The following is a 23,771-nucleotide window of genomic DNA, read 5'->3' as shown; positions in this document are numbered from 1 at the left end:
ATAATGATGGTAACTTCTTTGCTATATTGAAATATTGTAGCTTTTGTATTCACCAAGGGATTATTTTGTTCAAGCATCATCTTTCCGAGGAATTAAATTTTTTTTTGTTCATATGTACCTTAGGGTCAGGATCAATATCCTGTTCTCTGTGAGTAACTAGGGAACATTTTCTTAATCTGCAGTTTCTTTAGAAATTGATTTACTTGTTCTCTAGTATTTCCATAATTGGATTTATTTATAAGAGTTATTAATATGTGACTTCTTGAATTCTTTCATGAGAGATGACTTCGAAATATTGGTTAGCTTCTTCTGGCCATTCTTATCATTCTGTTGTAGCTATAACTATAGTTAGAGAATCCCAGAGTAAGCTAACTTCTGTTAGGTCTACTATTCGATTAGTTACCCTTAGATAGATCTCCCATTGAATCTGATACAAATCTGATGATCGGTTGAGTTAGGGTCATGGTAACAAATATGTAATCATCATTAGTACATTTAGTACTAGGTTGTAGCGTTGCTCAATTAAATCTGCCTGATTGTTCCACCTTGAATATGCTTCAATATAAATCTGTTGTCCAATGTCGGATCAATTTAGGATAAAAGGCTTGCTACAATAATTTCCTTTCTTGTCAATAACTCTTATATTTATTTTGATATACTATGGTCTATGTTGGCTTATTGCGAATTGGCTACGAGATCTACTAATTGTTCACTTTGGATATGCTCTATTTAAATCTGTTGTCCATCGATAGAACGATTTTGTATTACTCGTAATTTAGAAAAGGGTTATAATAAACCTTAAATATGTATGTTGGTACCATATGTGATATATTGTTCATTAGGACAACTCCATTTACATGACTCATAATTTGCGGTTAGGTATAATCGATCGAGTCAAATGTAAGTGTGTATAAGTTAGTCGTTGTATAGGTTATGTTTTGTTTTGCAGTTATGAATATGGTTATTATGGTGTTCTTGTTGACTATAATTTGGGGTTTTATAAAAATCTACTGAATCAACTTGAACACAATTTGGTCTTTATGATGTATGCCACCGAGAACTTGTCCTACGAGTTCTGTGTCGCCAATATAGGTTATTTTAGAGTAGAGTAGTATTCTTAGATTCGTAGTATATTTTAGATATTTGGTTATTCACGCCTGTGTTGGATCCCACAGCGTGTGATTTTTTTTATGGATACTTGTATTGAGTATTTATATATGTATAAAAAAAATTGTTCATTAGATCAATTTTTTTTTCTCCGAGTAACGGGGGAATGTAACGATTAGTTATTACCATCGTTACTAAAATATTTATTCCAATAGGAACTAGGTATGCAACCAACTTTACAGACAATTGTATTGAAAGTTGCAGTTGATCGACGACAAAATTGGTAACTTTTGGGGAATTCGGAACCTAGAAGTTGGTTTGTGTGTCGATACGGCTTCCGGCTGACGTGATTGTCATTGCAGAAGGGACTATTCGTCACTTCAATCTCGGCTGTTGTTGAAGGCAGACCCATCACACCAGTGGCCATTACAGAGAATATAAAATTTTAGTTGAAATGTTTGAATAGAATATAAGTTTACGTGGGAAGAAGTTGTTTTGTTCTTGGTTGTTAAGTGTTTTGAAAAGAAGAGGTTTTTTGTTTTCCAACACCTTTTTGAAGAGTAATGGGTATGTATTAAAAAAATGATGTTTTTCCTTAAATAAAAAAATAACCCTGTCATTCATTTCAAACATCTTACATATATTATCTTCAAATGAATTGTTATTCTTCAATCATCAGATTTGCAATACTTCAATACCATCGCACTTATTTTTTTTCTACAGAGAAAAGAATTCTTTCTAACTATATACTTCCAGTTCAAAATCAGTTTGGAATCAATGACCATTCTTATTCTCTCATTTATATAACTCCTTAAAGTAATCTTGATTACCAGATTCATATTTACTTGTTCAAATACTTCCTTATATTCGTTTAAAAAGGCTCTTTCCAGTCAAGGATAATCAAGGTCACTGACATTTCAAGCAAGTACATCAAACTTCATTTTTTCTTAGATTTTTTCTCTGTCAAGTTCTGATAAGGTGGTACACCTTTTTGCAGAGGCCCTGTTTCTTGTGTGGTCAAGGCAATCAGCTGATCAAGGTTTGTTTTTTTAGCCACTGGTGGAGATCAAGATTAAGTCAATCTTTTTGGATATGGAATAGACGATCATTTTGGGTTATTTGGCATTGGATGGATTTTATTTTTTTTGTTTTTTGGAGATATACAGTTTTCCCGGTGCTAGGAAGTACCTCCTTGTCGCACCACATCGTCGTACCTTCTGGTTGGTGAGAAGTACTCCCCCTAAGGTAGAGGAAACCCGGAAGATACCTTACTTGGCTCTCCCGCATCAACTTAACCGGAGTTTGGAGAAGCCACAGGCCTACTGTTTGTAGAAACGACAGGTTTTATTATTAAAATTTACATTTTCAATTCTTTTACATAACATATTTCAACTTTAACATTTTTAATAACATATATCCTCTTAATAATCATATAAATTCATTTTTCTAAAATCAATTAAAGTAATCATAATCAATATTTTTCTTTTCCACAACTTTTATATGTCATTTTCATTATTGTATTTGTATTTTATTTAAAATAGTCCGGAGACCATAACTTATCTGGTAAGATACTGTGCACACTATCTCGGTTATTATCACAATATATCAGTATTGTCCCGTGTGTCATTCCGATCAGATGTGGGATTGTCAACCAATATTGTAATCCTCCTTAATAATAAGTTTTGTACACACATATTTAGATCCATTAACTGTCTTGGTACAATAAATTCAATATATTTGCTTTTCTCTACTGTAATATCTGTGTAATAGACAGGAGCGTACTAGCCTAGTACGTCAGGTGGTTAGCTAGTTTGTATAAAATTGTATATAGGGGTTATAGGTATTTTTTTTTCATTAAATTTGTTGGTTGTACATACTTATATGTTTTATTATCCTACCTTTTTAATAGTATTAGTTAGGTACAGCAATATAGGTCACGTGGAGAAGAATATATTCAATTCTTCCCTGGCGCTCAACACTACTTCTGAATATCTTCTTGGTCAATAGTTCTTTTCTTTTCATTACTCCTTATATTAATTTATTTTCTTTATCATTCAAGTATTTTAGTAGGTACCGTCTTACTAGGGCGTGCAAATACGGCCTGATCCTCCCCTGAGCCCTACTGTTTAGTATCTTCAATTTCCAGCTAGCCTAGTTTGAGGAAACTTCCATAAATAAGTAACTACCCTTTAAAGCTATATCTATTCTGCCACAACACAACCTCGTTTTTGGTTACAAACTCCCTGTATAAATAAAAATAAGCAAAACAACAATGGTTTATTAATGCCATATTTTTTAACGTATTGTCAAAATTTTCAAGAATGGTCGATATTGCTAATTTTCTTTATATCAAATACAGGGTGAGTCAAAACGCAAGTACATTATTTTCTCAGTAATTTTAAATGGAACACCCTGTATTTTCTATCACTATTGAAAAGTACCATTACCGTACTTTAATTTTTAGATAACATTCCCTATGTCTAAATTTATTAGTTTTCGAGATATTTTCATTTTTCAATGGATCAGTAGCGTGGCCACCCAAATCACCAGAATTTAATAAACTGGAATGATTTTTTTGGGGTTACGTTAATAATGAAGTTTATAAAATACCTCCAACAACAAGGGATGAGATGAAAAATAGAATACAAAGTGTATTTCGATGTGTTAATTCACAAATGCTCCGTAGAGTAAGTAGCTCATTCAATGATCGTTTTTAGGCGTACATAAATGTGTTAGGAGATAATTTTGAACACCTTATGTAATTAAATATTAAAAATATTTTATTAAAAGTAGCTTCTAATTTTTTCAAACATGTTTTTTTGCAAAATGTATTACTGATAAATTATGTTTCGTTCTTTATTTGTTACATTGTTACATTTACATACAAAAGTAGTGTTTAATTGTCTTCACAAAATATTGTATTTTGTGTTTGTTTGTAAAATTTATTACTAATTTTCTTTGTTTATTTGTTGCATTTACATAAAAAGATAGTTTTTAATTGTTTCAAAAATGTTGCATGTATTGGTTGTGTTTTTGTTTGTAAAATGTATTACTAATAAATTATTTTTATTTCTTTATTTGCTACAGTGTTACATTGATTACCGGATTGATAATCGGTAATCTTCAATTGTCGATTCAGTCATGGCTTACTTAAAATTTAGATAAATTTAAACACCTAAAATAATTTACTCTGAAAAATGAAAATATCTCGAAAACTAATAAATTTGGGCATAGGGAATGTTATATAAAAATTAAAGTACGTTAATGTTACTTTTCAATAATGATATAAAATACAGAGTGTTCCATTTAACATTACTGAGAAAATAATGTACTTGCGTTTTGACTCACCCTGTATTTGATATAAAGAAAATGAGCAATATCGACCATTCCTGAAAATATTGACAATACGTTAAAAAATATGGCATTAATAAACCATTGCTGTTGTGCTTACTTTTATTTATACAAGAAGTTGAACTCGTTACGATTTTCATACAAAATTGGTTATAACTTTGTAAATACCCTGTATAAAATTACAAACCTTTATATTTTTGTGATGGAGAAGTTAACAGGATTTCGAATATAAAATAAAATATAGGGTGTTCCATTTAAAAAAACATAAGTTAGGTCTGCCACTGTGTTATCGAACACCCTGTAACATTCTAAGTAATTTTGTAATGTGAAGCTCAAAGGTAGCTAAAATTTTTGTTATTAACTTTTATTGCTATCTATTACTATAGCGGAGCTATTGAGCTTTACCCTACTAATCAATCACCCTGTATACCGGGTGTACCAATCAAAATGTGTTTTTTCTAATAGTTCACCACACCCTCTGGAATATTTTAGCATCTATAAAATAATGTAATTTATACCCAACTATAGCCTCAGGTTTTCTGAACAATCTGTTTTTTTATTCATTCGCTTAGGTTGGATAATAAAACAGTTAGGTACTTTAACAACTAGTCATGTTCTTCATCAATACAGGGTGTTTGTAAATAAGTGCGACAAACTTTAAGGGGTAATTCTGCATGAAAAAATAATGACCGTTTGCTTTATAAACATATGTCCGCAAATGCTTCGTTTCCGAAATACAGGATGTTGAATTTTTTCTTACAAACTGACGATTTATTTGTTGCTCTAAAACTGGTTGAGATATGCAAATGGAATTTGGTAGGTTTTAAGAGGTAGTTATGCGCATTTTTGACATACAATTAAGAACTTAATATTCACCATTGGCGTGCATGCGGGTAATGACCTATATGGGTAATGGTCTGAATTTTTGATAGAAAAAATTAGTGCGCCTCTGAGATATTTCAAATTAAAAATTTTGAATTCCTTGTTCAATTTACATCAAACATTGTTTCTTTAGTCCAAGCTGTGGGTGAAAAATAGGTCGATTTCAGGGTATAATTCAGGAATTTTTGAAACCTATCAGGTGTTGTAAAGGACGATGCAGGAATAACTTCTACTAAAATGTAACCAAAAATTTTATGAGCTTTTTTATTTATGACGTTTTTCATTTGTTAAATTTGCAATTTTTCAAGATTTTTAATTTTGCAGCTTAGGATATTCATTTTAGAGAAAAACTTTTAAATAGAAAATTGTAGTGAATTAAAAAACGTATAATTTGAGCTATAACAAGTTTAATTTCGTTAACTTGTTGCAAAACAGTCTGCGAAAGATACAAAATGGACGTTTTATGCAATTGCATTATTTATTGAAAAAATATTTATTTTTTATTTTTTAAATTTATAAAATGAAGATCATTCAATTCGAAACATAAAACAAATTGTAAATAGTATGATACAGTTGATACAAAACAAAGCATAACCCAGACATCCAAAGTGAAAGTTATTATCCTTTAACACCAAATTATTATATAAGTTCCACATACTGTTCAGTAAAAAGTTACACCATTTTAAGCGTCGGGTTTGGGGGGAATGGGGGAAGAAGTCGGTTAATTTTTTTTACGTTTTTCGTCAATATTTCTAAAACTATGCTAACCTAATTTAACCTAAACTATTACCGTAAACAATGTTCTATACAACAATGTTCTACATTAAATTTTAAACAAAACAGGTCCTATACATAATCCTAAAATGAACGGTTTCAAAGTTACGGAGGTAGTAGGTATAGTATAATTGGTACAAAAAAGGCCTAACCCCGTCATCCCAAATTAAAGTTTTCCTCCAACACCAAATTGTTCTATATGGTCCACATATTGTTCAATAAAAAGTCACACCATTTTGAGCGTCGGGTTTGTGGGGAGGGGAGGGAAAATTCGGTAAATTAGAATTTTTGTACGATTTTCGTCAATATTTCTAAACCTAAGCGATTTAGCGTGAACAATATTCTATACAAAAATGTTTTACATTAAATTTGAAACGAAGAAGATCCTATGTATATTTATTATAAAATCAACGGTTTCGGAGTTGCGGAGGGTGTAAAGTGGAGGTTTTCCATATTTTCTATACTGTTTAAACAAACTATAATACTATTAGTGAAGAACACTTAAAGGACCGTCAGCCCCACCAAGAGGCTTCTACAGGCCTAGGCCATATAAATATCTGGTACCGAGAAACCCAATCTGAACTTTCTATGGACAATGTCGCATGCATGTCTTTCCAACAGTAAAATTTTCGTTTCAAATTTAATGTAATGTAAAAACGTAAAAAACTACTAATTTGCCGACTTCTCCCCTCCACTTCCACCCAAACCCGACGCTCAAAATGGTGTAACCTTTTCCTGAACAATATGTGAACTATATAGAACAATTTGGCGTTGAAGAAAAACTTTTATTTTAGATCACGGGGTTAGGCCTTTTTTGGACCAATTATATTATACTACCTCCGTAACTTTGGAACCGTTCGTGTTAGAAGGATTATGCATAGGACCTTTTCTGTTTTAAATTCAATGTAAAATATTTTTGTATAGAGGGGTGGTCAAGCTTCTTAATAGTCCGAGCCACTTTTCACAAGTTGAAGTTTTTCGCGAGCCACAATAAAATACTTATTCAAAAAGTATCTATGTATAGAAGGTATTTACAATTTTTTTAACAGAACTTTTACTTACTGAAAACCGAAATACAATTACGAAATATTTAAACTTAATTACATTTTTTTTCCTTCTTTTGATAATTCTTTAGAATTTGGTGATTAATATGTGACTTCTCAGTAAATTCTTTTAGATGCTGGTTAGGTAATATTGATCGGTGTTAGGATTTCACGAATTATAAAATGGAATAAAATGGTCCACACAAGTACGTTGTTCCTAATATGGAAATAATTCGACAAGCATTCTTTTTTAGGGTACCTTCTTGGATTCTGGTACAAATTTCCAAAATTCGGTATTCGGCATCGACTTATAGTTTTATTTTCGAGCTTGATCTTCTTGCGTCTCTATTAATTTTAATTCTCCAGATGTTGTTTGGGTCATATATTGGTAATAATAAAAAATTCACCTTATGAACTATGTTCATTTCAAATGAATTCGGAAAAAAATGAAGAGACGATTTAACATATTTTAAGTCTTCAAATCTATTTTGGAGTTCGGTCAATATTCCTTCCGGCTTTTTTATATACCTACTCGTTAAGTTTTTCTAGGAAAAGATGGTAAAAATTTTTTTCTAGGTCGAGTAAAATGACTTAAATGCAAAATGTGTACCTAATACAAATTACATCTGTAGCAAGAGTTATACAAAAATCGGTCTGGATTCGGTTGATTACTGACTTTTACATTGCGCCACTCTTATGTAATGTTTGTTAGCGCAGTTTTCGATGTGTCATATCATTCTTATCTTGGATGGAAATGGAATTTGTTACAAAGTCTTTCATGTTTGTTGTCAGTAAATTAAAAGACATTTTGAAACACATATTATGGAACGATAATAATTTTTTTAAATCATATCTAATACAAAATTGAAAAATAACTCGGGTACAATCGAGAGCCACAAGTAATCCTTCAAAGAGCCGCATGTGGCTCGCGAGCCGCAGTTTGGCCACCCCTGGTATAGAACATTGTTCAGGCTAAACTGCATAGTTTTAGAAATATTGACGAAGAACGTAAAAAACGTAAAAAACTCCTAATTTGCCGACTTCTCCCCAAACCAGACGCTCAAAATAGTCAAACTTTTTAATGCACAATATGTGGACCATATAGAACAATTTGGTGTTGAAGGATAGCTTTCACTTTGGATGTCTGGGTGTAGGTCTAGTTATACCATACTAAAAGCCCGATTGGTGAACTTGTTGCTTATATATTATAAATTGTTTATCCCGAGAGGTCAAATGTCGAAGGCTATAACTTTTTGGAAAAAAAAATCGTAGAGAGTTAATCCTAGATCCACTCTCCTTCTAAAGACTTATATTTTCATATTCTGATGTAAACAAATGTATAAAACATTTCTCGACCCCTTTATTTCGGGTTTGAAAATAAGGGGACAAATTTCGTTATAAACATTTGGAACTGAAGCGGCCCCTATACATCGTATGAGTTTCTAACTTGCAGATTATTGTTGCTGAAGACAAAACGAAGATTCAAAACAAAATAAAAACTTTCTACGACCAACTCAAGCCGAGATAATTGTTTTTGTTTTCTTAAATCGTAGTGGCTTTATTTATAACAATTAAGAAATTATTTCACAGTCATTGACTAAAGAAAGACCTATTTTATCTTAAAATAAAAATTATTTTAAAAGAAATTTACCAGTAATTATTAAAAATGATTTTTAAAGTTGGGTGGAGATTTTTTTTCTTTGCGATTGTGATTTATTGTCTGTGGCCCATAGCAACTTATAGTACATTGAATCACGGTTTTTGCTCCAAATTTTAAAGAACCGCTTGGATTGACACGAAATTCGTCATACACGTAGATAACATGTCAAAGAAGAAAAGTGATATTGGGTCGATGTGTGCTTTTGCCCTGGGGGTTCACCCCTTATGGGAGATGAAAAAATATTTTACGTTCAAAATAAGTCTGGAAATGGATAAACTGACTAATTCTAAGCAACTTTTGTTCCATAGCATTTTTTCACTAACTTAATACTTTTTGAGTTATTTGCAAGTAAATACGTTCATTTTTCAACAAAAATAAACACGTTTTTAGGCAGTTTTTTGCAAATAACTCAAAAAGTAAGTATTTTATCGAAAAAAACATTTTTAGCAAAAATATAGCCCATAAAAAAGGTGAACAAAATGGTGTATGCATGAGATCCCTAGACGCAGTAAAAGAAGAGTTCTAAGTAAAAAAAATAGGTTGATACTCGCCAAATTCTAAATCGAATATTTCAACGTGAAATCACCAAAAAATGAAGCACCTTTTTGAAAAAACTCATTACAACTTTTTTAATTTATTAAAAAAGCTTTATTGCTGTAAAAAAGTTTCTAGTATTAAAAGAAAGGAAGTTACGCACAAAATAAAGTTGGTCCCTTTTCTTGTGGTAAAAAAATCGTGAAAACCACCCATAATTAGCATCCCAAATGAAATTAATCGTTACCATTTCACAATTTTCTTTCCTCGTGTATCTATTGTTTATATGATCTCTAAGTTTCATCGGTTCAAAGTGCTTAGTTTTGAAGGGGCTGTAGTTGAAAGGACTTGAGCTAGTCAATAATCATGAGTGTATGCAAATTTTGAACAGCCACATCTTAACCAATTTTTGCCTTACAGAAAAACAAAAAATCCAAAGTATTCATAAAAGCAAAACCTGCATTTTTGTACTCTGTGATCTTTGGTTACAAATTTTAAGTTATTTTGAAAAAATCATTTTTTTTCAAAATTAAAAATTAATAAAAGTTTACTTTAAAACCATTTTTTTTAAATAAGCCCTTTGAACCGGTGATACTTGCAGATCATATAAATAATACAATAAGTATAGTAATCAACTATTTAGATGGAAAATAAGCCACAATTAAATTGACAAAAAAATAATTTTATTAACGTTTCGACGCCCAAATCGGGTGTCCTTGTCAAAATACAAAATACTACTAAATTAAACAAAAATGTTGTTTTGCTTATTAAAAAATTCTTCTAATAATTTATTTAATCTGACTCATTTATATCGGCAATTCAGACATATATAATACATTTTAAAGTAGAAGACTTTAAAATGATATTGCGAATATTTATGAGTTGCGTTCCGGGGACGACTTTACTGAAAGATAGTTCATTCGATTACATGAAATCAACCCCAACTCAAGAATATCCGCCACAAAAAATCATAGCATGTGATCTGTCTTTAAAAAGACAACCAAATGCAACGGTGACAGTAAAATTCTCGCGTTAGAGATTCCATAGTAAATAAATTCCATTTATTTAGGTGAAACATCAAGACCATTAAACGTTAGAATAAGTGAACATCAGTCTTTTATTAAAAATAGAGAATTTGATAGATCTCAAATATGTCAAGACTCAAGACGCGTGGGATAATTAACATAGAGTTCAGTGGAGAGATTCAAGTAAAGTCCTGAAAGAAACAGATAGTAAAAAGAGAAAAATCAAAAAAGCGGCTCTAATTATGCTAAATGAAACCAAATGTGTCGCAAATTCCTCGGTAGAATGCAGTAGGACATGGTTACCCATACTGAAAGAGGAAGTCAATAGAAAGAACATACCACGATTAGTAAGTCAATAACATATTTAGTTAGTACATATTTTATATTTTAGTATTACTTATACATATATCTATGTATTATTAATATTATTTATAATTTAAACAACATATGTATTAAAGTCAGAATTTGGTATTAGTTTTGAGAGTAAACTAAATGTAAGACCAAATAATTACGATGCCGGGATAGTATCACGAGGTTTTTTCCTGGTTTTCCCTCGTGATTTACTATGGAATCTCTAACGCGAGAATTTTACTGTCACCGTTGCATTTGGTTGTCTTTTTAAAGACAGATGACATGCTGTGATTTTTTGTGTGGCGGATATTCTTGAGTTGGGGTTGATTTAATGTAATCGAATGAATTATCTTTGTTAAGTCGTCCCAGGAACGCAACTCATAAATACTGGCAATATCATTTTAAAGTCTTCTACTTTAAAATGTATAATATATGTCTGAATTGCCGATATAAGTCAGATTAAATAAATTATTAGAATAATTTTTCAATAAGCAACAACATTTTTGTTTAATTTAATAGTATTTTGTATTTTGACAACGACACCCGATTTGGGCATCGAAACGTTAATAAAATTATTTTTTTCAATTTAATTGTGGCTTATTTCCCATCTAAATAGTTAATAATAAAAATGCCACAATGAAATAGCTTCAGAACAACATAAGTAAAGTAACTTGTGAAGCGGTAACGATTAATTTGATTTAATATGGTAACTAGGGTGTGACTTTCCTGAGTTTTTTTTACCAAAATAAAAGAGACCAACTTTATTTTGAGCGTAACTTGCTTACTTTTGATCCTAGAGACTATTTTAAAAAACAAGAATAAAGCTTTTTTTAATAACTTTCAGAAAGTTGTATTGATTTTTCTCAAAAGAGTGCATAATTATTTGGTTATTTCACGTTGAAATATTCACTTTGAAATTTGACGGATATGAACCCATCGTTCATTAGCTACAACTTTGCTTCTACTGCGTCTAGAGAGTTCATATGCCCACCATTTTTTCAGTTTTTTATGAGCTATATTTTTGCTAAAAATGTTTTTTCGATAAAATACTTACATTTTGAGTTATTTGTAAAAACAGCTTAAAAACGTGTTTTTTGTTTGTTGAAAAATTAACGTATTTACTCCCAAATAACTAGAAAAGTATTAACTTAGTGAAAAAATGCTATAGAGCAAAAGTTGCTTAGAATTAGTCAGTTTATCCATTTCTAGACCTATTTTGAACGTATATTTTTCACCCCCATAAGGGGTGAAACTCACCCCCAGGGCAAAAGTACACATCGGCCCAATATCAATTTTCTTCTTTGACATGTTATTTATGTGTACGACAAATTGCATGTCAATCCAAGCAATTGTTTAAAATTTGGAGCAAAAACTGTGATTCAATATACTATAAGTTGCCAAGGGCAGCCGACACAATAACTCACAATCACAAAGAAAAAAAAACCTTCACTCCACTTTAAAAATCATTTTCATTACGTGATATTTTCTTTCAAAATAATTTTTATTTTAAGATAATACAAGTCTTTCTTTAGTCAATTACTGTGAAATAATTTCTTAATTGTTAAAAATAAAGTATCTCGGCTTAAGTTGGTCGTAGAAAATTTTTATTTTGTTTTGAATCTTCGTTTTGTCTTCAGCAACAATAATCTGCAAGTTAGAAACTCATAGGATGTATAGGGGCCGCTTCAGTTCTAAATGTTTATAACGAAATTTGCCCCCTTATTTTCAAACCCGAAATAAAGGGGTTGAGAAATGTTTTACGCATCTGTTTACATCAGAATATGAAATTAGAAGGCGATTTGATCTAGGATTAACTCTCTACGATTTTTTTTTCAAAAAGTTATAGCTTTCGACATTTGACCTCTCGGGATAAACACTTTATAACATCTAAGCAACAAGTTCACCAACCGGGCTTTACAATTTTTTTATGTTTGGAATTGAAATATCTTTATTTCATATCCTTAAAAAATAAAAAAAGTTATTTTTACAATAAATAATGCAATTGCAAAAAACGGCCATTTTGTATCTTTCGCAGGCTGTTTTGCAACAACAGATTAACGAAATTAAATCTGTCAGAGCTCAAATTGTAGGATTTTTAATTTACTACAACTTTCTATTTAAAAGTTTTTCTCAAAAATGAATATCCTGAGCTGCAAAATTAAAAATCTTTAAAAATTGCAAATTTAACAAATGAAAAAGCTCCTAAAATTTTTGGTTACATTTCAGTAGAAGTTATTCCTGGCACCGCACTTCAAAGCACCTGACAGGTTTCAAAAATTCCTGAATTATAACACGTTTTTTCACCCACAGCCTGGGGTACTTGCCTTTTTTCCATATGAGGCGCCGTTTTTTTGCAAAAAAAATAAAACATCTTAACGCTTACAAAGTATTCGAGGTAGTTTCCATATGCATAGAAACTTATTTCAAATACTTTGTACACGTTAAGATGATTTATTTGTTGCATAAAAACGGCGCTTCATATGAAAAAAATGCAATGGAGATGATCCGTATGCGCGCCAATAGAGAATATAAAATTCTTAGTTGTATGTCAAAAAATGCGCAATATCTACCTCATAAAACCTACCAAATTTCATTTTTCAATAAATCGTCAGTTTATAAGAAAAATTCAACATCAGATATTTCGGAAATGGGGCAATTGCGGACATACATTATGTTCATAAAGCAAACGGTCATTATTTTTTCATGCATAATTACCCCTTACAGTTTGTCGCACTTATTTAGAATCACCTTGTATTGATAAATAACATGGCTAGTTCTTAAAGAACCTAACTTTTTTATTATCCAACATAAGCGAATGAATCAAAAAACAAAATGCTAAGAAAATCGGAATACAGTTGGGTTTTAATTTCAGTATTTTATAAATGCTATAATCTTCCACACGGTGTGGTGAACTTTGAGAAGAAAACACAGTTTGATTGGTACACTCGGTAAACAATTACAATTTACCTGTCTAGCAACAATCTTATTACAGCGATATTGTTAAAGAATAAGGCTATAACATATTAAAAAATCACTTAAATCGGACAACAGGTTTAGAAAATTCGAGACATCAAAAATGACCCACTTTGTGGGGTGCCCGTTTTCTCTGACGCGCAGTGTAGTTTCATATGCATGAGGGCAAAAACAATTTCAATATATTAGGTGTCGAACTCCTGACAATTTATACGATTTTAAAGTTTGCGACCAGTATTCTATTGATTCCATATTTTCCGATTTCAATAAAAATTTATATTTTTAACTTTCTCCATAAATGGAGTAATTTTAGAGGTTGAGGTGAAAATTTTGCAATTTAATTAAAAAAAGTGATTCTTCATAAAAAGTTCTGCACCGTCTAAAATTTAAGATCCAACCATCAGATATAAAATTTTGTCAATATTATACGAGGTGTATCAAAAAATATGAATTTCGCTCAAGAGTATAAAGTACCTTTATTTTTCTCAATATTGAAAATTTTTATTATGAAACGTAATAAAAAGTATGTATATCAAACATATAAGGCATATTAAACAAAATACAATAAATATTTAACCACCCTCAGACCTCAGAATGGTTGTAGCTAATTATTAAAAAATATCTCCTTCTATTGCTTTATCCTTTGGGAACGTTGGCTATTAACATTATTCTTCTCCCTGGGTCCACATATCCTTAAAGGATAAGTTGCTGGAGGCGATATTTGGAATCTAGGACAAATAATCCCGGACAAAAAATCCCTACAAATTATCCCTTGACAAAAAATCCCCAGACAAAAAATCCCCGGACAAAAATCCCCACAAAAAAACCCGGACAAATAATCCCCACAATTTTTTTTGGACAAAATATCCCCACAAAAAATCCCGGACAAAATATCGCCAAGCAATATTGCTGCCGAAAGTTCTCTAAAAGTTTTCCCGTGAATGCAATCGACGCAAATGTTTTTCAGCCTCAGTGCATGAGAGTTATAGATAGCAATCGCCATGAAACAGCTTTTCGGCACGAAAATAATGAACAGCAATTAATATTAAGCATGAATTGTAAGTTCGCCATAAAGTTGGCCATGAAAAAATGCTACCTCAATGTTGCTTAATCTTTACGCTGAAACAATTTAAATGAAGTGTTGAAAAATGCAAAAGAGGGCATACTCATTCATGGCGTGTTTATGAACAATATCAGATACGCAGATGATACCTTGTTAGTGACAGGATCAATTGAAAATCTTCAAGCGTTATTGAACGGAATGGTGGCGTTCTGCGCGATATATGGACTCAAACTCAACGCAAGAAAAACAAAGTTTATGGTTATCAGTAAACACGCAGCCGTAACTAATAATAACTATAACGTAACAATTGGTAATGACACAATTGAACGCGTAAGTTATCTTGTATATCTGGGTACTCATATTAATGAAAGCTGGAATCCTAGTGCAGAAATATAAAAAGTAGAATTGCCAAAGCAAGAACAAGTTTTATGAAATTTAAGAAAATCCTGTGCAGTCATGATTTCAATTTGGAACTTCGCATAAGAATGGTTCGATGTTATAATATATTCCCAGTACTACTTTACGGGGTTGAAGCATGGACCTCGACAGAATCGCTTTTAAAAAACCTAGAAGCATTTGAGATGCGGATCTACCGCCGCTGAAGATCAGTTGGGTAGAAAGATTCACAAACGAAAGGATTTTGCAACGTTTAAATAAAAGCTGTGAAGTAGTGAACACGGTTAAAAGGCGTAAATTGAAATACTTTGGTCATATAATGCGTCACCCAGAAAAATTACATACTTCACTTTGTCATGCAAGGCAAAAATAATGGGAAAAATAAGTGTGGGCCGCCGTACAACTTCTTGGCTTAAAAACCTACGCCAATGGTTTGGGATAACTAACACTGAACTATTTCGTGCGGCTGCAAATAATACAATGATTGTTAATATGCTGGGCAACATGAGAGCCAACGATCGACAAGCGGTCTCAGCACTTTAAGAAGAAGATGAATTGTAATTTCGATTACCAAATTTCAGATTCCAATTCCATGTCGAAATCTTCAAATTTTACATGACAAAAGAGTGTGAGTTTTTTAAAAAATCGTGGGGGAGAGTGATATGGGGAATGAGATAAGGCTGTATGAATCATGTGCTAATTATTCGCTTAAATATTTTGCTCACTCTGTTTTAAATAACTATGTTCAAAACATTGCGTATTCGTGATGATAACTGTTGGTCTTTAAAACTATAATCTTGATTGTAATGCAAAAAAATCTGTTCCTTTTTGTAAATTTAACGTCAAAAATATTTAGTCATCATCATCAATGTCGTTATAACTTTTCGAGAGTCTTTGGCGCGTTTACTATTGCCTTCCATGTTTGTCGGTCCTGTGCCACTATTTCCCATTGTCTCACTCCCATTGTCTCCAGATCTTCTCTGACTGCATCTTTCCACCTTTTTCTAGGCCGTCCTATAGACTATAGACCTTCTCCCATCTGGCCCCTCGCCGAGTAGCTATGTCTGGTTTGATTTTTGGATAAATTTTTCGCATGACATATTCTAAGGCAACGTTAAACAAAAATGGGGACAACGGATCTCCCTGCCTCAGTCCAGAATTTACGCAGAAAGCGTCTGACATTTTTCCCAATATTCAAACTTGTGCAAAGGAGTTACATGCATTTGCGTTACAACAGTTAGTTTCTTGGGTACGCCCAGCTCGGCCATTTTGGTCGAGCTGGGCGTACGTAAAAATTGTATTCCATATAGTGTTGGACGATTAATTGAATCTAAGCCTGTTTGGAATCTATAAAGATCGGATGCACGTCTTGATTACACTCCCAATCCTTTCAAGCATTTATCTAATAGTAAATATTTGATCAACAATCGATCTTCCAGGCCTGAAATCACACTGGTAGTCACTCCGGCGTATGGTAGTAATATTTTTAGTTAACCGAAAAATATTTAGTCATCAGTTTCAATTCAATGCAAACAACATTTCAAAAACCTGGTTCAAAAGATTTCAAAAGCTATGTCAAAAACCGGTGTTCTGCGTTTTCATAACAAAACTAACATTCGTAATAGGGCAAAAGTTTTGCATGTATGCACACAGATAATACGCAATGTTTTGAACATAGTTATTCAAAGCAGAGTGAGCAAAAGATTTAAGCGAATAATTACAAATGATTCCCACAGCATCGATTTTTGAAAAACTCACATTTTTTTGTCATGTATGTATGTATGTATGTATGTAGATAGGGGTGATAGGTACACTGCGACCCGTAGGATCTATTGTGTCCCCCTTGCTTGCCATGAGTCTGATGTTTTCTCAGACCTATAGCAGCTCTTCCAGTCCTATTTTCCTAAGAAAGATTAGGACATCGTCGGGCTTCAATTCAGGCAGGTTCTCCTCTTCTATTTCATGTGCCCCTAGGTATCTGACCCTGGAGTTCTGCAATGCAGGACATTCTGAGAGTATGTGTATTGAGGTTTCGTCCTCTTCCTCACAGAATCTGCATTTTGCTTCATCTACCAATCCTAGCTTCTTCATGTGACTTCTTAACCGGCAATGCCCGGTCATTATTCCCGTCAAAATCCGGATCTTCTTTTTACTGAGGTTGAGAAAGCTAAGAGATCTATTCTGGTTATAATTTCCCAGAATTGTCTTGGCTTGTCTCAATCCTTCCAACTGATTCCAGTACTTGGACTTTTCCCTCTCCAATTCTCCTCTTAGTTCTCCTAAGATTGCGCTACTGCTGATCCCACATGATGGTTCTGGTCCCAGATATGGGGTTTCGGCTCCTTTCTTCGCCAGCTGATCTGCTGTTTCGTTCCCTCCAATTCCTATGTGTCCTGGGACCCATAGGAGGGTGACAAGGTTCTTCTGGCCTAGTTTTTTGTCATGTAAAATTTGAAGGTTTCGGCATGAAATTGGAATTTGAAAAAATTTCGAGAAAACTTTTAGAGAACTATTCGCCAGCAAATATTTTTTGGGGATTTTTTGTCCGGGACTTTTCGTGGGGATATTTTGTCTGGCGATTTTTTGTCCAGAAATAATTTGTGGGGATTTTTTGTCCGGACCCAGATATTTGTTATGTGGTTTCAGATGAGCAAAATATTCCAGCTCTCTCTTCCTCCCTGTAAAGTAATTTGTTGCTTGTAGACTCTTCTCAACACTTCTCCATTAGTAAGGTGATCTGTACAGGATATTCCTAAAATTACCAGATTTAAAAATATATAACTTTTTCAGACATAAATAGTTATATTTCAGTAGTTGTTGTGACATGTTACGGTTACAAATTTTTGTAGAAATAAAGAATGGTTACTTTTGGGGAGATATAGTACAGCAACTAAACAAATGAGCAAAATATTTAAACGGCAAAAAAACGACAGAACGAATAAGAATAATAGAAACACACAATAGAATAATAGACCCTACAGCAGAAGTAGTATAATAGTTGAAAGACTGATAAATTTTGTACACACTTGAATTAATGAAGAAAGTGAAAAAAGTATATTAAAGTGTGTAAATGTATTTAATTTCCTTAGCTAAGCGCTTTCGACATATACGTCATCTTCAGAGCTAATGCTACAATAAAAAGTTAAACTAATGAGTAAAAAGATGTCTAAGTATAAAGTTTTTTAACTTACGTCAAAGTATAAAAAAAGTACCACTACTTCGAGTTGTAGGTGTTTGCATATTAAGAAAGTTGGTCTGTTGTGCAACTCCGGATGATGAAAGATTATTTCAATTTTTATTAAAAATTGTAAAATTTGTAAAACAGTAAAAACAACCACTTACGGCCGGTTTCACAAAGTAAAGTTAACTTTTGGTTAAGAGATAACCAGAGGTTACCTCAAAATATGCGTTTTAGTTTCAGGTCAACGGCGAAGTATGGTTAACCCACAGAATTTTTAACCGGAGGTTGGAGTGGGTTGCCCTTACGGGTATACCCAGAAGGGTAACAATTATGAAACTGAAACGCATATTTTGGGGTAATTTTGAGGTTATCTCTTAACAACAAGTTAACTTTACTTTGTGAAACCGGCCATTAGACGTTACAAACATATAAAATTTGCTCATGGTAAGGTATCACCCAACCATTTTCAAGTGATGCGAGCAGTTGACTGACTGATTGATTGGACGTTGGATTTTAAACTAGCTGACCCGGCAGACTTCGTACTGCCTCAATAGATAAAAACAAACTTTTGTATACAATAAACTTAAAAAAAGGGGAGGCTTGGTAATTAATAAACAAAAAATGCTCGATGTGAATGTTTTATTATTATTTTTAATTAATTACACATGATGTTTGAAGTAATAAAATTTAGTTAGAAGTAACAAAATAAAGTGTGTAGTGCAACAGTTACAATCTTAGTTTATCTTATAACGAATATAACAGCTTTATTTTATCTACATTCAAAACAACCCTGTAGTTATAATTGGGTTCGGGGTTGTCCAACTATATAGGTGTTGATTAATCAAAATAAAATTAAATTAAAATTAAAAAACAAAATAAAATAAAATAAACGAAAATAAATAAAATACTTAAATTAAATAAAATTAAACAAAATTAATTAAAATTAAATAGAATTTTATAATTTGCTGCTTGTTCTTTTCGTGTGCTCAGAAATTTCTCCTGCTTGCCGTTCGTCAGAAAAGTTCGGTTTAGAAATATTTTTTGAAAATTTCTAAAACTTAAAAAATTCATATTTTGCCTAATTTAAGTCCAAAAGTTAAACGGTTGCACTTTCTTCGATGAAATTTGTTCCTCGTTCTTCTTCTGTCCTCAGAATATTTCTACGGCTTAAGATATTGTATTTCGGACACCGATTGCGCTAGAGAAAAATTTTTGGACATTTTGGATATTAGTGCACCCTATGTAACGCACAGCTGAATCTTATGTTTGTGCGTCACAGTGTTGCCATGCCATTTCTTTCATAATTTCAATCAATGTTAAATGTACCTACAAGAATAATAGAATAAGAACGTTTACTTCTCCGTCATTATACTAGTTAGAATGACAAATGGGGTGTCAAATGAAAGCTTATAATCCAAGGATAGTAATAAAAGTGAGAAATTAGACCTTGATTGTCTGTCTCTCAAAAAATAAGCGTTATATTGGGGATTTCTAATATCGACATTAAAAGTTGCACTATTTTTTTTTCTATAAAACATTTTGATCTAAAACTTACCAGAAAACTTCTTTGTACTCTCTACTTTCAAATAAGCGTGATTAAGAAGCTGAATTTTAAACTTCGTCACACAACTTTTGCGATTAAACTTTGCAATGCACAAATCCGCACCTTTTTCTTTAAAAAATTCATAACCTTTATCATGATAAGAATAGAAACTTGAAGCAGGTACCTTTGTCTTCAGAAATGTTAGAGTTATATACTGTAAAAGTTTCAGAAAAAAATATTAAAATGGAACAGAGTTGTAGCGAGGTAAACGCAAAAAACGTGATTTAATTTTTGTTTATTTTTAGGTTAAAATTTCGATTTTGACAATGTTCCCCCACGTAAAATTCAAAATAAACCTCATTTTCGTTTTCAGCACCCTCGAAAATATAAAGTATCAATAAAATTAGCCATTCACCCTTCCGTGGTCAGTATCTCGAAAACTAAGCGCTTTTTTGAGTGTCCCGCTCGTGTATAATACCACAAAAAATTGTAACGTGATATATGAAAAAATAGAGGATACGGCAACGGTGTTACAAGTGATGGTCGGATCCAATGCCAAAATCTACAGACATATTAGGGCGCACTAATATCCAAGATGTCCAAAATTTTAGTATGGTTCTGCTCGGAATTCAGCAAGGAGTCAACCTACTTAATTTCGTATTTTTCACCTCATTATGATGAGAGTTATGGCGTCATCAGCAACCCCCCGTGTGACGTACGGGTATGAAATATAGATAACAACCTACACCCAGACAGGTCGAATATACCTGCCAAATTTCATAAAAATCGGTCAAGTGGTTTCGGAGGGTTTCAACACTGTAAAAAGAGCATTTTTATACATATAGATGTAAAATTTTTGGTGCCTACTAAAATGACTATATAAAACCGTATAAACCTTCCCTGAACTTCCACAAATAATTCAACACAAATCGGTCCAGCCATTCTCGAGTTTTAGCGAGACTAATAACAGCAATTGATTTTTATATATAAGATGTAAAATTTTAGATGGCTATTAAAAAATAACGGTTGAAGATAGAAAAGTGAAAATTTAGGGTTGTATTTACCTTTCCCTTCCACATCACACAAAATTACACAAAAATATATTAGGGGTGCGTTATGACGTATGGATATGAAAAATAAATAACAACCTATTCTCAGTCCGGTCGAATATACGTGGAAAATTTCATAAAAATCTATTCAGTCGTTCTCGAGTTATGTGTTGGTAACGACTTTCTTTTGTTTATATAGATGTAAAATATTTAAATATCTATTAAAAAAATAACGGTTAGTGATAGAAAAGTGAAAAATTAGGGTTGTATGTATCGTTACGTTCCACATCATATAAAATTAAAAAAAAAGAGTGTGTCCGAAAAATATAGAAAAAAATATCATGGGGGTAACCCCCTGATGACCCACGGGTATGAAATATAGATAACAACCTACTCCCAGACAGGTCGAATATACCTGCCAAATTTGGCAGCAAAAATGGCAACAAACACTGTAAAAAGAGCATTTTATACATATAGATGTAAAATTTTTGGTGGCTACTAAAATGACTATTCGCGGTGTGCAAGTACTTGGAAGGGAATTGAGAAACGATCGTGCGCGAATAGCGGAGAAATATTGCAACTATCTTAAATAATTCATATTGTCAATTGAAATTGTCAAATTGACGTACATTTCATATCTACTGTCATTTATGTTGTTCTGAAGCTATTTTCTTGCGGCATTTTTACAATTTTAACTATATATAATGGGAAATAAGCCACAATATTATTAAAAAATGATTTTTATTAACGTTTCCATGCCCAAATCGGGTGCCGTTGTCAAAATACAAAATACTACTAACATAAACAAAAAAGCAACAACATTTTTGTTTATGTTAGTAGTATAGAGAACAAGGACCACAGAGAAGCGACACGCCTTTGATCTTTCGTGGCCACGCCGCCAATGACCTTCAAACCAACCTGAACAACCAGCGTACCAATAGTCAGTGGGCATATCACACAATATAAATTCGTAAATAAAATTTAGCATTTATGTTGACTTTCAATAAATATAAAATATTGCACCGAAAAAAAAGTTGCGTGCAGGGCCGACTTTTGTTGGCATTCTTTATAATAATGGAATTATTTTTGACTTACAAAAGGTTGCAAATATATCGCACAATGCAAAGTACAGTGGAACCTCGATAAGTCGGATTAATCTGGACCGCGGTCGATCCGGGTTATCGAAAATCCGGGTTAGCTGGAGAATATGGTAAAAATTAATAAAATACATATAAATAATAAACAAAAATAAACGTTATAGTTGCAAAAATATGAAATACATATGCACAGTTACCTACATCTAAATTACGTACAGTTGTATACAGTATTAATAATATTATAATAATAATAATTATGCAGGGGAAGATAGCAGGAAAATATCCATAGGAAGAAGACGAAACTCCTGGCTAAAGAATCTACGGGAATGGTATAGCTGTAGCAACAACGAATTGTTTGGGTCAGCAGTTTCGAAAATACGTATAGCCCTGATGATCGCCAACCTTCGGAACGAAGATGGCACTTGAAGAAGAAGTGTACAGTATTGTTTATTTCTTGGTAAAAAACCCAGTCAAAGTGGAAAAAAGTTTATTTTGTCTGATGAAAATCGGTCCGGGTTAGCCGGAATTCCGGGTTATCGGAGGCCGACTTGTCGAGGTTCCACTGTAATGGTGAAAATCATATTGATTGGAACCATAAATGAAAATACCTTTTTGTTTATCCTGATTTTGGCATTGAAAGACCAATAATAAAATATACCTATTTCCTACGGTAGGTGTGACATTCACTGATTGTTTTTGGCTTGGGCTGATACAAGATATAATTTGTTCGTCAGGGTATTTCCTAATAAATTATATTTTTTAATATAGGTTATCGAAAAATAACACAGCCATTGTAACTTCCACGGAAATATCACAAACTCTGAAAGTTCCAATTCTCTTTGGGTGACAAATGTTCGTGATCGATAACAAAAAACTTTATGTTGAAATCGAATGTCAATATTGTTATTGTCTTGGAAACCTGTACCTTCTCTGATATATCTTTGAAGCAAAAGAAGTAAGAAGACATTTTACATTTAATTCTCTTTATGTTTCATAATTTGACAATGTTTCTTTAAGTGGAATTTTATCTTTGTAAATATTTTAAATTGGCTCTAAGCAGTACAAATATTGCCGAACGTCAAGAACCTAAAGCTTGTCACGCACGGGAAGCTATACTATAATATACGGTGATGAGTGCGTTAATACCCGAAAAAATAACGCAAAAGACGGAAAACATAATACGTTGTGCAATAAAACACAAGACTACAATATAATATCGATGTATCCACCTTTGTACCTTTGCATCCACAAAAGACATGTTAAACTACAAAACCGTCTATTTTCTTTGTTTCTAAAGATATCAGGTACATTCAAAAAACAAACTATTCAGAAAATAACACTACAATACGATTCCGATGTATACTCCGATCCATATATATAGGTAACCTTTGTTATTTATATTTAAATAATTCAAAGTTGGCAGACAATTTTTGAATACTGCACTGCAAAAGATTTTACTGCAAAAGTATTTAGTTTTTTCATAATTGAATGTAAGTTTGTTTATTTGCAACCGTGTTTTTGCAATTTTGAAGTCTTATTCTGCTATAATTTTAAGATTTTTTCAATTATCGGCCCCAATAGGGAACTTGCACTAAAAATTTTTTTTGCATAAAATTGTTAATTTATGTTTTAACATGTTATATTCAAAATATTACGTCTTAACAATGAATAGTGTACGTACAACATCTAATCAAAGTTTCGCGCCTAAAATTTCCGTTTTAAACAACTTCAAAAGCGAGACT

At 32.3% G+C, this 23,771-nt stretch overlaps 1 protein-coding gene across 3 annotated transcripts in view; it reads right to left on the bottom strand.

The window, feature by feature from the left end:
• Window positions 1-23,771, bottom strand: part of LOC114329227 (YTH domain-containing family protein 3) — a 151,123-nt gene that overhangs the window by 13,145 nt on the left and 114,207 nt on the right. Inside the window, exon 10 of one of the 3 annotated variants that reach the window (XM_050641865.1) lies at window positions 14,158-17,911. The exons of the other annotated variants lie outside the window; for them this stretch is intronic. Within the exon in view, the coding sequence (XP_050497822.1) occupies window positions 17,870-17,911 (42 nt within the window). The 3' untranslated portion in view covers window positions 14,158-17,869. Of the gene's footprint in view, window positions 1-14,157; window positions 17,912-23,771 lie in introns of those variants that run through there. 3 annotated transcript variants of the gene reach the window in all.

This window comes from Diabrotica virgifera, chromosome 1, assembly GCF_917563875.1.
Source record: "Diabrotica virgifera virgifera chromosome 1, PGI_DIABVI_V3a".
NCBI classification, from domain to species: Eukaryota; Metazoa; Arthropoda; class Insecta; order Coleoptera; family Chrysomelidae; genus Diabrotica; species Diabrotica virgifera.
The sequence above is the reverse complement of the archived record's forward strand: the minus strand, read 5'-3'. Positions and strand labels throughout refer to the sequence as shown.